This window comes from Triturus cristatus, chromosome 2_1, assembly GCF_964204655.1.
Source record: "Triturus cristatus chromosome 2_1, aTriCri1.1, whole genome shotgun sequence".
Lineage (NCBI taxonomy): Eukaryota > Metazoa > Chordata > Amphibia > Caudata > Salamandridae > Triturus > Triturus cristatus.
Genome location: NC_140581.1, coordinates 16,367,083 through 16,383,442, shown reverse-complemented (window position 1 = coordinate 16,383,442; position 16,360 = coordinate 16,367,083). Strand labels below are relative to the sequence as shown.

Genomic DNA, 16,360 nt, shown 5'->3' with positions numbered 1-16,360 from the left:
CGATCTTAGCCCGGACAACGTCAATCGCCCCAGCTGTGACTCATCTGCAGGATTCCGTGCATGAAAATCAGGATTTAGGACAGGATAATTGCAGGAGGGCGCGAGGGTCGCGGGAGCTCAAGGCTCACGCGGCCATCTTGGTCAAGCTCTAGGCTCCTCCCTCAGGAGCCTTATTCTTAAGGAATTGTCAACTCTTTGTGTCATGGCTTAGTGTCACCGCAAAGAACAACTCACCTAACTGTCACCCCTTAGGCATGATGGGAAGCCAGGGGACATGGCTGCCTTAAAGGCACGGTGCCAGTTTTTTCTATGCTGCTATGAGTTAGCTTTCTAGCCTTTCTAGGCTGTAGTTTTCTGCAATGCAGCCAGTGAGCTGTTAATGCTTTCAATCCTAACTGAGGGTGTGGGCTAAATGCTAAGCATTAAAACTGTTTTAAAACCTGCTTTGCTGTTGTTTTCTTCCCTGTTTTGATGACATATTGTTTATATTTGATATATTATTTATAATATACAGGGTAGTCCTTGCAGCATTATTCAGCTTTGGTTGTGAAAGGCTGCATTTTTTATCAGGACTCGAGGCAGGTTTTGAATCGTTTTTGAGTTTTTCATCAAAAAGTAGAGGATACAGACGGTCCATGTATATAGATCTATATATATGTGGAGATGCATATATGTAGGTCACATATACGATTGTGTTTCCGGCGTCCCGCGCATGGGTGGGAATATTCTAATGCTTATGACTTTGATGAGGATACCCCTGGAAGAGAACTAGGATTACAGGTAAGTAACTAATCCTTACCTGCACCAGGCTTGGCTTGGTTCTAGAAATGAAACAACGTAATAATATGTTTGATGCAAACAAATTGGTCTGAGTTCAGTCTTTGAGTGTGTGATATCATTGTAGGAGAGTAGGGTCTGCTTTCTATGTTCACCCCCACTTTTTGCTTTTGCTTTATTGGTTTTCGACTTAGATGTGGCTGTGGGCCTGCTAATCAGACCCACAGCCCTGCTGTTCTCTCTCTAAATTAATACTATGTACTTTAGGTGCATAACCCATTTGGATAGGATCACCTTATTGGCCCCTGTACAGTGTACCCTAGGTACCCAGGGCATAGGTGTACCCTAGGCCTACCAGGGGCTGCAGCATGTATTATGCCACCCCTGGCCTGGCCTTCCATTTTGACACAACTGGCTGATCACTCAGCTGGGGCAAGGTCGTGTAATCACCCCTTGCTTAGGTGTAGTATTCCTATACCTAACTTACATATAGACACATGTGTACCTATCAGTCACTCCTATGGCAGGCCTTGACAATCCTGGAGGCAGAGTGCTTGGTAACATGTGAGATGGTGCTCTAGCATGAGCTGAGCCTGTCTGCAGCTTGCGGAACCTTGTCCTTATAGCTGTTCTATGATATAGCCTACCATATACTCTTAAAGTGCCTTATAATCTTAGACGGTTATGGTAACTATGGTTTGGCTTTATCAAAACATGTCGTGTAAGGTGTCTAACACTAGGGAATAATACCCCCATGCCATTTCTGGACATGAGAATATTATCCCCCCCCTTCTAGAGGGAAAGACATGTTAAAATCATACTTCAACTGTTGGCCTCTGACCAAAGCCTCAGCATCACAAAATGGATGCTGCTGCCACGACACAAGTCTGACCTCCTGCAGCTGGGAGTGATCCCAGCCAGGGAGGCCTGGACAATAGGTTTCCTGCTTGGGGAGGTGCTAGCACCTCCCCAGACAGCCTTTAGTGTATTGGGGCAGGGTGGGCTGAAAGGAATGAGACATGCCTGGGGCACACAAGGTGTTCCTTGCATAGTCCAGTTCAAACCGGCGCTGGGGCACTCCAGCCCCAGCTCTGGCGCGAAACTGGACAAAGGGAAGTGGGTGTAACCACCCCCTCCCAGGTCCCACCCATAAGGCGTGACCTAGCAGGTATCCCAGCCCCCCAGATTAGTATAAGAGTGGGAGTTGGGCCTCAAGACTTTAGATTATCCTGAACCTGCAAAACTGAACAGAAACTCTGGACCTTCGACATTCGACGAAAGAAGAAGACTAAAGAATCTCCCTTGTAGCCAAGGAGTGGCTACCCTGTGCAAACAGGCACCATCAAGAGACTACCCTTTGCTTTGCGACCGTTCTACGAGGAACCGACTGCAGAGCCCGACCAGAGCCTTGACTTCCAGACTTCTCCGACCCTCATCCACATCTGCAGCAGAGCTGAGATCCGTGGAGGCGACGAGCGACGTGGGACCGGCTACCTGGGAAAAGTGGCTAGTAACTTACAGCGCAGCTTCTGAGGTACCCTCGAAGTTGTGCACCGGGGATTGAGAAGCCCCAACCCCAAGCACCATCTGCACCGAAGATCAGCCCCCCACACTCCACGAGTCCTGCGTGGGTTACTTCAGCATTTTCCTGCTTGCCGCGTCTGTCCGGTTGCTTGCCCGCTGGCTAGTGGCCTCTGTGACGACGCACCCTGAAATCTTCTGCGCTGGTTTGGCTCCTCCAGACTGGCTCCCGCTTCTCTGCAAAGAAGAAGCACCCCAGACCTTCCTGGTCTGCACCAGAAGCAAGTCCTTTGTTCTTCGTGGGTTCCGCTTGCCAAGGCTTGGTGAGTCCTAGTCCAACTTCGACGCCGCCGACAGCAAGAGCCTTCGTGGGACAGCTCGCCTCCTGGTCCTGGTCGTCCTCGACGCTTCCTGGCCCTCCTGGCTGCAGCGACAAGCTTCACCATCACCTGCAACTCTTCACGACATCGCCTGGTTCCTTCCTGGTTCCACGTGGTCACTGGCTAGTGACCTTGACTCTGTCCCTTCTGCTTGCAGGTTTCTTCTCTTCTTGATCCCAGCCTTGGGATCCACCGGACACTCTCCCCTGACTGCCTGTCAGCATCTTTCTTCAGGCATCCATAGGAGTCGACGACGAAAACGACGCATCTTCACCCCTATGCACCCGCAGCCTGTGGGCTAGGTAACTTGGGTACTCCGGTGCTCATCAGGATAGTGACTATCCTAGTGTCTAGTTTTCAAGTCTCAACTTCCTAGCTACTCCGGAAGTGTCCTAAATCTATCTATTTCTAAACTGTAATATTGCTATTGACTTTTACGCATTACGCGTGAGTGTTTCCACTCTGCACACGAATCCCGTGGGCCTCCCACTTCCTAACTAACGCTAGTGTAGTGTAGCCCCAGCGATTCCCTAGGCCTAGGCCTATTCTATTTCCGTGACAGTGGTTCTTATACCACTTATTTAGTATATGGTTTACGTGGCCCCTAGGGCCTAACTGTATTACTTACCTGTGTGACTTACTGTATGCATTAATAAGACTGTGTTGTACTTACCTCTAATCTCATAAAGAGTGCTGAGGGTTTGCTAGAATAAATACACTTTATTTTATATATATATATCTGTTGTGGTGTCCTTTCATTTGGTATTCAAGGGATTATATATGGTATCACAGCTGGCTTCACATGCCATTCAGAGTTTAGCCTAAGACTGCTCTTGTCCATGCTACCACTAGGATAGCTGGTCTATAAGGTTGACTTTACAACCAATCACCATAAGGGTATTTGGACTGATATAAGGTGTACACTATAACTAGTGACATCATACATCAGGCCAACTTCTCACAATCATTTCTTCCTGACTGTACAACAAATGCATAACACTGTCCTCTGATAAAGCCTTACTGCTCGTCCACACTGCCACAAATAGAGAGTGAGGTGCTATCTGCTTTAACCTCTGCCTACCTCTTGGGTCACCTGGACTCTAAACACACTATACCTCATTTTGGTGCAGTATATACAGAGCCCGCTTCCTACATTTATTTCTTCATGTTGAGTTAGTAAGCTTGTAGCCTTCAGCAAAGTGTACGGATGTTTCCTCAATTCATTTGTGTTTTTACATTACCGAATAAAAATGGTTATCTTTTACTTACATTTCTTTTACTATTTCTCCTCTCAGATGATTTACACCTCTGGTCAACTCCTACATTTACACACACACTCGCTTGTGTCCCCCTTTGGTGACAGACTCACACATTCGCTTTCTCTATCACATGTATAGTTCCTAGCTAGGTCTCTCTGTGCCTTTACGCCATGGAACTCTCAGACGGCATGGGGAAATTCTGCTGAGAGTGATTGGCTGTACTCCAGAACTCCTCTCTACATCAGTCGTGAGTGGATTGCAGCTGCACACGGTTATGCAGAGAGGGGCATTGAATCCCACCCTCTGACTTCTTAGTCCAATTATTCTCCACAATCCTGGCCAGATTGGTTGGGTGGAAGGGAGGTGTTATCCTGCCTTGCTCCCCGAACGCTGCTTTGGAACATCATTTTAGTTTTTCTTTAGTTTTGCGCATGACATGAAAGGGCTTCGAGCAAACCTTTGCCTGACGGTGAACCTGCAGTGCAGTTTGGGAAGCCGAGCTACACACCCCATACGAAGAGTGTGTGAGCTGCCACATTACGCAATAGAACACTCTCCACAAACAAATTCACTTAATTGAGTGTACTATTTGCTTCCTTGAGTATCTTGCACTGAGCGAGAAGGGAATTCTCAGAGGAATATGTGTAGCTGCTGCGTTTTACAATCAACCAAAAAAAATACAAGCCACTTCAGTTCCACAGCACAGGATGTAAAAATAGAAAACTCATTAGAAAAATAGGAAGAAGGTGGAGTCGAGTGGTTTAGGAAATCAAAAGTTGTGATGATAAACTACAGATTCTCTCAAGGAAATGTGGGGACATTAAATAGTCTGTTGCACCAGTAACAAGTAACACTCTAAAGCACCAGTAACAATCTCAGATATCTTGTATTAAGATGTCATTTGAAGGGAGCCGTGAACTAAGAAGGGTCTTTGGGAGAACATCAGTCCGCAGCAGTTCACAATCCTAGTAGAGTGGGGCTAAGCCAGTTATCTCTGGCACTCCTCGCCTCTTTCTGGCAATTATGAAGCCAATCTAGCATCATCCTGAGGAGCACAAAGTCCTGTTGTGCCATGCCCTTTCTCGTCAGCAGTGTCCCCTGGGTCTGACCTTTCACAGACCCCAAATCATCCACTCTTTCACGTGTCGCTGGCAACCCGCAGGGAGCTTCAGCTCTCCTCCCAAACAGAGCTCCTGCCCGCCAAAGATGCTGAATATTAGTGCCTAGAAGACATCGCAGATAGATTATCTCCTAAACCAATGTAAGCCCAGCATATTTGTTCACTCTCCAGAGGCCGTTCCAGCATTTCTCAAGTCTGCTGCGCTGTATCCTTGCATGAGGCCAATAAGCGTGACCTCAGCACGCCTGCCCGTTGTGTTATGATGTGCGGAACTTTAGCAACAGCAAAGCCCACATCTTCCACCAAGCCCCTTGGGGGTCCATTGGATGAGACAAAAAAACAAAACCATAACTTTGAGAAAGTCTTGTTGTTCAACCCTTCTCAGATGTGTAGATATTTGTGTGAATCCGACCTTGCGCAGCGTATCATCGTGTCATCCTTTTATACAGCACGGCCCTTTATGCCGATTATCCAGCCCGGCCTGTGACCCTCGGGTCGCTTCACTATGGGATGTGATTTCACTGATCTTTTCTAAGACTCCTTTCACAACATTGGCCATGATATCAAGTACTTCAGTATCTATTGGATTGCAGAGGAAGATCATTCTAATTTTTATTTTTGATTTCATTTTTAATCGGCAGACACTTAATCTACATAGCAATAAGGAATGCGTTGTATCCTCCACCCGCTGCCTAATTTGCAGCTCCGCAAACCGAAGCCCAGAAGTTCAATGTTTAATCTTATTTTGTAAGGGGAGATTTAGCATCCGCAGACCTATCGTATCTACTGACTCGATACCGCCAGGTCTCTTCCATTGAAGACCTGTTTTAATGCCTCGGTGGAGTTCTTGAGCGCTCTTTCCTGTGAGTGCTTCTAATGTTCCCAGTGGTCGAGATGCTTTATTTGCTTTATTTTAAATACTGAACTTGTGTGTATTAGGTCTGACTTTGTCACTAAAATGTTCAATCTTTGAAGATGCCTATTGCTTTAAAATCCGTCAACCTTATGCACAAGATCTTTCTTGGACAAGCCTCTCCATGGAACTTTAGACGTGCATCAACATCTTATTTGCATACATAGATGTATCTGTGATATTGCGGATAAAACAAGAGGTTCTGCTTTTTGGAAAGGAGACCTCATTTTGGGATGCATCTAGGTGGCCCTCGGAGTTAGGCGCCTTACCGAGGCCAGTGCAGAAGGCAAGAAATCTGGGTGTCATCTTTGCCACCAAACTGTTTCTCGGAACAAATCTATGCTGTGACCTCAGCAGGGTTTTTTTATGCTGAGGGTTCTTAAGAATATTCTGCAGTTCATTCCGTTTGATCTACAAAAGACTGTGATGATGGCCCTCCTCTTCTCGAAGATAGATTGCAATGCCCTATATTTAGGCACCTCTAAATATCTGACAAAAAAGCTTCAGTCTCTGCAAAATGCAGCAGCAAGAACATTATTGAAGGTCCCCAAATTTGGAGCAATCTCTCATCTAATGCACGGCCTCCTCTGGGTGCCTGTGGAAAAAAGGATTTTATTTCAGGCTCTTTAAATTATCCACAAGGCCCTTCACAGAGCCGGTCCGACCGTTTTTCAAGATCGGTTCTCCTTGTATATTCATTGTAGGAACCTTAGATCGAGCTCCGTGCATATGATCACTGTCTCAAGAATAAGCAAAGCAAAGTGGGGTGGAAGAATGCTCGTGTACCGCAGAGGGAAACTATGAACCTCCTTGCCTCTTGCCTTTCGCTCGCAACACATCTTGCACCTATTCAGAAAACCGCTGAAGACCTGGTAGGTTATCCGCTACACCGGAGGTTTGTCCTCAGGCGGTACGTCTCCTGGTTGTCTTCTCAATAGGGTGTCCGCTACGCTGGATGCATGTCCTCAGGCAGGAGGTCTCCTGGTTTTGATCCGTATAGCACTAAGACACCTTCGGGTATTGCACACACACTAATATTATTCCATATCATGTCACATATTTGGACATATTTCTAGTATTAACCCACTCTACGTTTATTATAAAAGCATAACACCATTAGGTTACATTTTTGTCATCTGGACAAATCCTCTACATTTCTGCACCAGTTGCCTCACCTCTGAAAGGTGATGGCCAACTACAGATGTGGGTGAACTATTTCTGTGGTTTTTGTTGTTGTTTTTTTTTTATACATTTGTGAGCAAACATGAACACCGCTTCCCCATTAGGATGTTATTTAACCAAAGGGAATGGTCTACCTTTATAGTTCCTTGTACCAGTTGGGCATTTCCCCCGCCTTTCATGTTGGTCTTGTACAGCGTGATAATTGTTTTACATCTGAGGTTTCCGTGAGATCACTTGTTACTACTGCCAAGGTGTTCTAACATGTTTAAAAGCGTATAGTTTAAATCTAAACTTCCCCGTGCTAATACTGTCAAGTTACTGACTAGATATTGCATTTTTTGAGTTGTGCATCTCAGGATCCTTGCTCTGCACAGATTCTGATGCTTATACCTTCCTGTTGTGTCTGTAGGTGTAGTTGGGCAATTACTGTGCCAAATATTGCCTTTCGTTTCTTTCCATGTACCATTAGTTCACCTTTGTGCGTGTTGATATACCCTTTCTGTTATTGTTTGAGAATGTCCTTGTACTGGTAGGCAACAACTCAATACCCTTTAAGTTAATCTTTTCAACAGCATGTTATGAACAGAGCATGTCAGGACACAAATGCATAAAAATTGTCTATTCACTGACTGTTTTTCTGTCCCTAGCCACGGCAGGTACTCCTTCAGGCAGCTGGAAATGTGGGCCAGACTAGTGGGGAGCTGCTGCAGCAGATTGGGGAGAGCGACACCGACCCCCGGTTTCAGGTCAGTACTCTTCTTCACACTTTACAAACGTTGGCTGTAGCATTAATGGCCAGTTGGAGACTCAAGCTGGTCAACAGTTACCACACTACACCTTGCACTTTTTTCCCCCACCTCCACCTTCGTGATCAGACTCCTGGGTGTCCTTTTGTATCGGTTCCTTTGCAGCCCACCCCATCTTTCCCTGCTCTTTCAGCCATCTTCCCCCTTTTGGCACTGTGCTCCTCGTTCATACTTACACCTCCCCCTTGTACCTGGACTTCTTTGTGTCCGATTCCTGTATCTTATTCTGGAATCACCATGCTTTCCCCAGAATGTGTCCCAATACCTTTCATACCTGCTACATAATTACCCCAGGGATCCTGCTTCCCCGGACCTCCAAAATTTGGCTTTCTCTTCTACCCTCAAACAAGGTTTTTTTTTGTTCCAGGTTTCACTTTAACATTTGTCCAGTCTTTTTTTTTCTTCTATAGGAATAGTCTTTCATTGGCATTTTTAACTTGCCGCTAGAACAGTAACATTAACCACTGGCTGTTGTGAATTTCCCACAGATGACAGGGATGCGAGTTACTCGGTCCATTCTCACTTCTGACCGAAATACGGTAAAACACAAATCCAAAGACATCGAATAAGCTTCATATTATTTTTATTTCCTCTCAATTCTCAAATCATTCCTTTTCTTCAACGTTTTTCTGTTTGTCTAATTATTCCTCTTTAACTTCACTTAAATTTTAGATTTTTCCACTTTATCCTGGTCTATTTTTGAAAATGTTCATTTTTCATACTATCCTTCTTAATCAAACATATTGCTAAAAGTATTTCCGTTTATTCTTGCCTAATCCTAATAATACTCTTCTTCGTTCTCACTGAATCTTCAGTTCCTCCAGGAGCAGATCTTTCGTAGACGCCGGTGTTTTAAGTAATCCACATCCTCAGGCTGGGAATGCTCTGTCCAGTAGTAGCGAGCAGATTTACAAAGAACAGATTCTTTAACTGCAACTGTAATTGCACCGTGCTCATGCCAAGTTATGTTCGGTTTTTAATGCATACCTTTGCTGCACTTTTCTGCTTTTTGCATAAGTCTAAGAGGCTGTTCGCAGTTTTTTGTGGGGACTTGGCCTGTGCATGGAAGTGTAGGACTTTATTTTTGTTAACTTTACATAAAATGAATCGGAATACGTTTATCAGGAAATTCAAAGCATGATGTGAATCTTATTTGTTTAGAGGGTGTGGCCTGATGACCGGAGATACCAACTTTGGAACTGGGGAAACCGTGTTAGAGTCTCAACATTGACTCAACATCCGGTGATTCTGGGCAATTCACTTAATCTCCCCATTCCTAAAAAAAAAAAAATCATGTGTAATGTAACTGGGTCTCATGTAAAGCTCTCCAATACCTTTGGGTCAAGTTTATGCTGTATAAAACTGTAAAAAAAAAGAAAAAAATGTTTAAAAATGACATTCTGATGAACACTTAGAACTTCAGATTCTTTAGCTTGTGAATATTGGCCAGGAGTCAGCCTGGACCTGGAAAATGTAAAGAAGTAATCCGGTGTGCTGGAAGATGGCATCGTGTGGCTCCGTGTCAGCATTGTTCCGCTCCAGAAATGACGATTGAAGCCACATATAAGCACCACCCATGCACACTGATGTGAGTTCCTTTCTTTCCCTGCCTTCAAGTTCACAAATCTTGTCAGACTGTGCCAAGGTGCAAGGGAAAATGTTACCCCGTAAGAAGTCTGCATTCAAACCAGGTAGGAACTGTCTCAAACCCATGTCTGTGACAATCCCTCACAAAGTGCATTGTTAGTGCCTGGGATTGGAGCATGACTCCAGGTTCTGTGATGACTGCATCCATAGGAACCTGAAGGCCATATGAGACTTCAAGGCAAACTCAAGAAGACTCCATGACGTGACTGATCTGAGTCAAAAGGAATCTCCCGTTCTCAGTCGTTTCTGTGGCAGATCATTGTCACGGTCGAAGTCCTTGGGTAAGTCTAAGACAAAGCACAAGGAGTCAAAAGGGGAATCTGCTCCTTCCTGCCACTTTCTGACTCCAGAAAGTGCACGAGGGCCTAAGCATGCATCTTGGTTTTGCTCTGATCTCCATTGGTGCCAATTTAGAGTGTAGTCCCAGCGCAGCTTGAGTTTCCGTACCCGCTGGTGATGTTACAGCTAGTAGAATCCTTCAGAGAACACACTCTGCATTTTTGGCACTTTACCGGACGCCTTTGGGGTCCCAAGGATCTGCAAGAGATCCCAGTCAGACTTCCGTCAGCCGACCTGCCTCTGGCACAGTCCGTGCCTCTTCAGCCTGCATTGGGTTCAGCACTGGCTCCGATGCCGACTTAATTTCCGGTGCCACCCAGTGCAATGGTTTCCTTTGCATCGATGCTGATGCCGCCAGGGTAGGATTTACAGCCCGTTGTGCTGTCCAACTCTGAGCAGAATCCACCAAGGCCTCTCCGGAGGCTGCACTATGACGGATGTTGAAGCAAGCGGAGCTCACTGCGCTGACCTTGTCATCATTTCCAGCTTTTTGTCTAGAATGATCCCCATATTTCTGGTGTGGTCGGTGGGTGTTAGTGTGAGTCCCAGGTCTGTCGCCCATCAGGTGTTGACACATGGGGAGTTCTTGCTTCCAAAGCCCAGTGCTTCAGTCTGTCGTAGTTAAGTTTCAGGCAGTTTGTTCTCATCCATTCCGCCACCAGAATCGTGCAGTTGGTGATTTTGGTTACGATGATGGGTGTCTTTTACGTCGGGGAGAGGATGAGTTGGGTGGCGCTGCTTAGGAGATGATGGTGTTGCCTTGGGGTATGATGAAGTTGTCAAGTGGAGTCAAGTAGACGTTGAACAGGGTTGGGTTGAGTTGAGGAAAGAACCCTGGGGGACTCTGCATACCAGTTTCTTGACCTCAGATGCAAAGGGGGATAGTCTGACTGTTGCAAAGTCATCCTGTGCCTGGGCACCCCCAACTTTTTGCTGACTGGTATGGTTGGTAACTGACTCTTACTGACCCCGGGCTCTGCCTAACCAGGCCCAGGATCAGTGCAATGCTGAAAACACACTTAGAATACAGTAAAAACACCTACACACACTATGGGTTAGGGTACCCCTATGATTGGCATGACCTACCCTGTAAGTCCTAGTACATAATAGGACAGGGGGATTACAACTACCTTAAAGTCCCTAGTATATAATGGGGCATGGCAGTCTAGAGGCCAGCGGCTCTTTCTGCACTTGCATGTGTGCACTGCTGTGCCTGAAGTCAGTTTAAAAGCAGCCAGCACTGTGTTGCAGGACTGCTTTTAAAATGCAAATTGTGCCCAAACTCGACTTTGCTGTTTGAGGCACTTACAAATTGACAAACTACAATATGTAGGCATATTCGATACCCCTAGGGCCTCCCCTAGGTGTTACATACACTAAGGAGGGGCAGGAGGGACTACTCCAACTTCGACCTCCTCAACAATAATCTTAGCACATAAAAAGGAGTGAGAAAATAATGGACACTTGGAGAGTTATAGTAGACAAAGTCAACATGCTGGAAAAACTGCCCTTACCCACACAAATGTGGCATGCTTCATCATAGGGCTGCTAACACACCCCTGCGCAGACCAACGCCTGGGGTGGAGCAATAGGATGGGGGAGACAAAACAAACATAAAGAAGAATAGTGATCAAGGGTATGATAAGTGCAGAAATATATGGTAAAACTATATCGGGGATGTCCCAAAGCCTATTTTATTCCTGGACTCCCCGGCTAGGGTTGAGAAGGTCCAACGACCTAGAGGATGGTGGTGAGCACGGTTTATTATGCACCGTTCACTCCTCCTCACTGCAGAATGGTCAACATGTTTCAGCCGGCTATGTGTTTCTTCCCCGGCATTCTTCAGGACTGAGAAAGATCCCTACTGTCCTGACCTCTATTCTGTTTTTGAGGGTCTAAGACTGAGCCCGTACTTACGTGTGGGTTTCGTATCCACACTCTGGATTATTATTGAGTTTCACCGCAGTATGTGCTCGAAAGGGCGTTGGAGTGAGGGCGGCCCACTGTAGTCACACATTTGTCAAGGTGAGCATGCCACCAGCAATGCATCTCTCCTTATGCCGTGGAGACCTCGGTGTCCCAGGGGTGGGGGTTAGGTATTTATAAGGCGGACCCATATAAAATTTGTTTTATATGCCCTGGATTAAGTGAAATTGCACATTACACTTCCCACATTGTGATAAAGTGCTTCACAAAATTGACTTTTGTGCTAGGAGCACTGTGGAAGGAGGATCTGCAATATTTTTTACATTTTCAGAACCCCTAAGTGTTCCATGGGTGGGGGTCCTATAGATATAGGCAGGGCCCTTATAAAAGATGTTTTTATAAGCTCTGGTATTGGAAAAATGGCCCCGGTTATGTCCACTCAGAAAACCTTGACTCTTTACATAGTGTACCTCATTTGTATTTACTATATGAAGAGCCAGCTTCCTACAACGAGTGCGTCTGCGTAGTTTTTGATCCAGTTGTTAAAGTTCTCGACATCCACCTGTCTTTTTTCTTTAGGATTGGGTAGGTCCATGTGGAGTGTGTTGAACCCTTCTGTTTCTCAGATTGTGCTCCGGCTGTGTCTGGGTAGGCTGACATCGGTGGATGAGTCGGCCTGCGGTGTGTTGATCTGGAAGCAGATTAGGTGTGGTCAGTCCATGTAAGGGGTGAGGTTGAGTTGAACTTGATGTCATTGAAAGTAGTGAAAATGGGGTCTAGTGGGTTCTGTGACAAGCTGGGTTAGTCCGATGTTGTTCGGGCTTTCAAGGAGTCCTGTGGAGCAGGGGTTTGTTGCATCTTCCAGATGGAACTTGAGGTCTCAGAGGAGTACAAACTCTTTGGAGTTGACGGTGAGAGGGGGGATGAACTCTGTGATGAGTTTGGTGTAGGTAGCTCGGGATCCCGTCAGTCGCTAGATCATGGTTCTATTTAGGGTGACGTTTTGGCGATCTGAAGCTTAAAAATCCGGCTGTTCCATGAACAGAGTGCAATTTTTCTGTTGTCATTGAGCAGGTAATGGCATCTTTGTAGAAGATCGCAAGTCCCCCTCCTGGTTTCTGATGGCGGGCCTGTCGTACAATCTTCAAGCCAGCTGGGATTGCTGTGGCGATGTCAAGTGCCGATGTTGGGTTGAGCAAGGTTTCCGCGAGGAAGGGGAAGTCCGGAGCAGCATGCTGCTCAGCAGGTTCCAGATTTCTGTAGTTTGATCAAGTGGGTGTTGAGTAGCATGCATGTGGGTGAGTTTTGAGGTGCTGGTTTACTGTTGCATGAGGTGTTGGGTTGGCGAGTTGTCGTAGCTGGTGTTTGTGTGGGGGTGCTGGGAAGCTGCTTATGGTGAAATGCAGTGGGTGCAGGTAAACGCTCCCACTGTTGTCTGTGGTGTGGTGCAGTAGCAGTGGGGGTAGAGACGTCCCCGGTTGAGCGAAGAGTGGAGTGCATCTATGGACCAGGGTTTGTGACGCTGGGTGCTGTCCAGGCGCAGACGGGTTTGCCTTTGGTGTGCCTTCGGCCGTACCATTCTACTGCCTGAAAATGGAAAGACTTGGCAAATGATGAGTTTAGGTACGAGGATATTGGGAGCACAGTTTTTTTTATTTAGCAAACCGTCTCCACCTTTTTCTATAAAATCAACTCCGCCAGCTTTTTTTTTCTACAACTTTCCACCAAAGATCACAAACGCTTTGGTGAGCCTCACAGTGAGTGGCCGTCGGTCACGAGCAGAAACTGCAGTGGACCAATACTGGACACGAGATGAGAGTCTTCGGGCCAGCCCCCTCATGGCTCCATGCGAGCAGTTGAATAAGACACAACAGGTTGCTGTTCAAGGCCAGGAGGTTCTCCAAGACCCTGGTTACAGAAGGAGACGGGAAGTTGTCCCCCTCATGGACTCTACCGGTGGATCATCAGAAGACTCTTTTGTGATTCTCGCCTCGCCTTCCTGCGTATTCTGTCCAATGCATGTGAACGTATGAAAGAGAAAGAGCCGCTCCTCTCCAACCCTGGCTTTGTTCATAATTAGTTTCATATGTGTCACCCCCATCTTCCTTCGTAAAGCTGATGCTGGTTGAATGACTGTTCTACTCCGTGTGCTGTTAGCATTTGAGGCTACCTGGCTTGGGCTTCAGGTTCACACAGTTGATTGATTGATTTAGGAATTGTTTTGAATGGACAGCATTTTTAATAGATGTTGTGTTTCTAAAACTGCTAGATACTTATGTGCTGAGTATTCCCAGCCTTGGAAGGACTATTTAAACATGTGATTTATGAAAGATAGCAACACTGGAGGATTATAATTACAGGTAAGCAACTTTTTTTTTGTTTTTTTTACCTAATGTTGAGAGGATTTCCTTATATTCTCATATACGATCATTAGACCGCTCTTCTTCTACCTTGGTTAATCCTCAAGTTGTTCCTTCTAATCCTACTCTAATATTCAGACGAGTGTGCTCCATCACTTTGTTCCTGTATCAATCCCCTTTTTACTTTTCTTATGTTTGTTTGATCCATTTACTTCTGAGGCTATTCCTGTCTACCTCACCTTCAATAAAACTCTTCTTCACTCTTTTTGAGCACTCTCTTTCCTAGGCTTCTCAGTTTTCAATCAGTTCTTCTCCACTGTCATCGCTCCATCTCGGATCCCTCTCTCTAGTGCTAATTCTTGTTGTAGTTCTCAAATCCTTTGTGTGTCCTTTGGCTTCTTCCTTTACCTTTCATCTTAACTCTGCTTATCTCTTCGGTTTCTAGGTCTCTGGCATTGGGTTTTCATCTGTCCCTGTGGTGATTCAATCAGGGTTTGGGGTATATGGTTGCCTTTCTTTCTATAGATCTGAGCTCTGCACACACTTTTAGATTGGGCCCTCGAATGACTGACACAGGCTGTCCTGAGTGCACAGGAACGCAATGCACGCCCAGCTCAGCTAGGATCTTGTTCTTTGTGAACTGTAATCTGTGCTCATTGGTTGTGATCTGCAGTCCGAAGGTTTATTCGATGACTTGGACCAGATTTTAATCTATTAGGAGGCTGGAGCCTTTGTCGGTAATCTAGAAGACTGTGACTGTCAGCAGCGGTCCACATGGAGGACAGAGGCCTGTTAATGACTCCTAATTCTCGATCTGTATTTGTACCGACTGGTAGCATTGCTGCACTAAGGCTGTGTATTTTATGAAACTGGAGTAAATTAACAGAGCCCTATCGGAAGAAGAACACTTGAGATCATGGATGTGTTACACATGTAACACACTGCTTACAGTGACGCGTTACTCACTCGCGCAGCTGCTAGGTGGCTTAGTGCCAAAATGACTGCTGTAAAAATGCACGCAGACTCATTGGCAGATAAAACCAGTTCTTTGAATTTAGATGCTACACAAACTTTGAGTGTGGGTGAAAAATCACCCGAAGTGTACAGCACAAACGTCTTAAACCCACAATTGTGTAATGTAATTGTTCCAACTCTTGAACACCAACTATTTTATTATTATATAAATGTAAATAATCTCAAATTGAATTTTCACATTTATGACTAAAAATTGCATCTCTATTGTTCTGCTCTCTGAACAAAATATATTTCAAAAGGTCACTGCACCAACTGGCAAACAAAGCCTTTGTAGTCTTTCCGTTGTTTGCAAGCTGTTTCCAAACTCGTTCTGCACACACCCTCTGGTAAGGAGTTAGAATCCAATCTTGATTACTTAATAGGAAAATGTCATCTGTGTAGGAGATCCGAGACCTGTTGTCTGTAACAGAAAATATACCTCAGCCTCCCAGCTGGCTGACCCCACTAATTTCCCACATCTGCATAACTACCCAATGTAACGCAAATATTTTATACACAAGTAGCCTCTAATCCATGCCCCTTGGAGTGCTGTGCAAGGTTCTATAAAGACGGAAAGCTTAGAGTGTCTTAAATACAGCTACACATACTGACTGCATTTCTGATTTCCTTCTTTAGGGTGAAATCATAACTTAAGATAAGACTAGTATGTTTTTATCAGATGCTTACAAACATGTTACACTGTAATAAAGCTTAGAATCAAAGTTGCTGAAGTACATGTAAGCTCTAAGAAATGACTTTACAACTCATTTGTCACTGAAGGCACTTGAGCGTAGCATTCAGTTTAGGATGTTTCTGGAATTGTGGCTCCCTGCGACTGCCTGTAGTGCACCCCAGAGGTCAAATGATTGTCTATTGCCTATTCATGGATTTTCTCATGGATATCTTGCTAGTCTTGCTTCAGAAGCCTAGCAAATTAACTTTGACCAGGCTCTGTGAATGGTGAGTGACCTACAGACCATGCTGACTAGAAGTCTAGCAGGTTGCTTATTACTCTCCTAACTTTCAAAAGGCTTCTTTCAGTCCCTTTTCCTCCCTTGATGGATTTTCTCTCCCATCTACCACAGCTGCTTTCCTACATTATGGGCAAACAACTTG

The 16,360-nt window shown here is 45.4% G+C and overlaps 1 protein-coding gene across 7 annotated transcripts in view; it reads left to right on the top strand.

Annotated features, from left to right (window-relative positions):
- Positions 1–16,360, top strand: part of TLN1 (talin 1) — an 880,838-nt gene that overhangs the window by 348,854 nt on the left and 515,624 nt on the right. For 5 of the 7 annotated variants that reach the window (XM_085627681.1, XM_085627685.1, XM_085627682.1 and 2 more), the window contains 2 exons: positions 7,800–7,898; positions 8,447–8,497. In XM_085627681.1, coding sequence (XP_085483807.1) covers positions 7,800–7,898; positions 8,447–8,497 — 150 coding nt within the window. The remainder of the gene's footprint in view (positions 1–7,799; positions 7,899–8,446; positions 8,498–16,360) is intronic. The other 2 variants (XM_085627686.1, XM_085627687.1) reach the window with 1 other exon arrangement.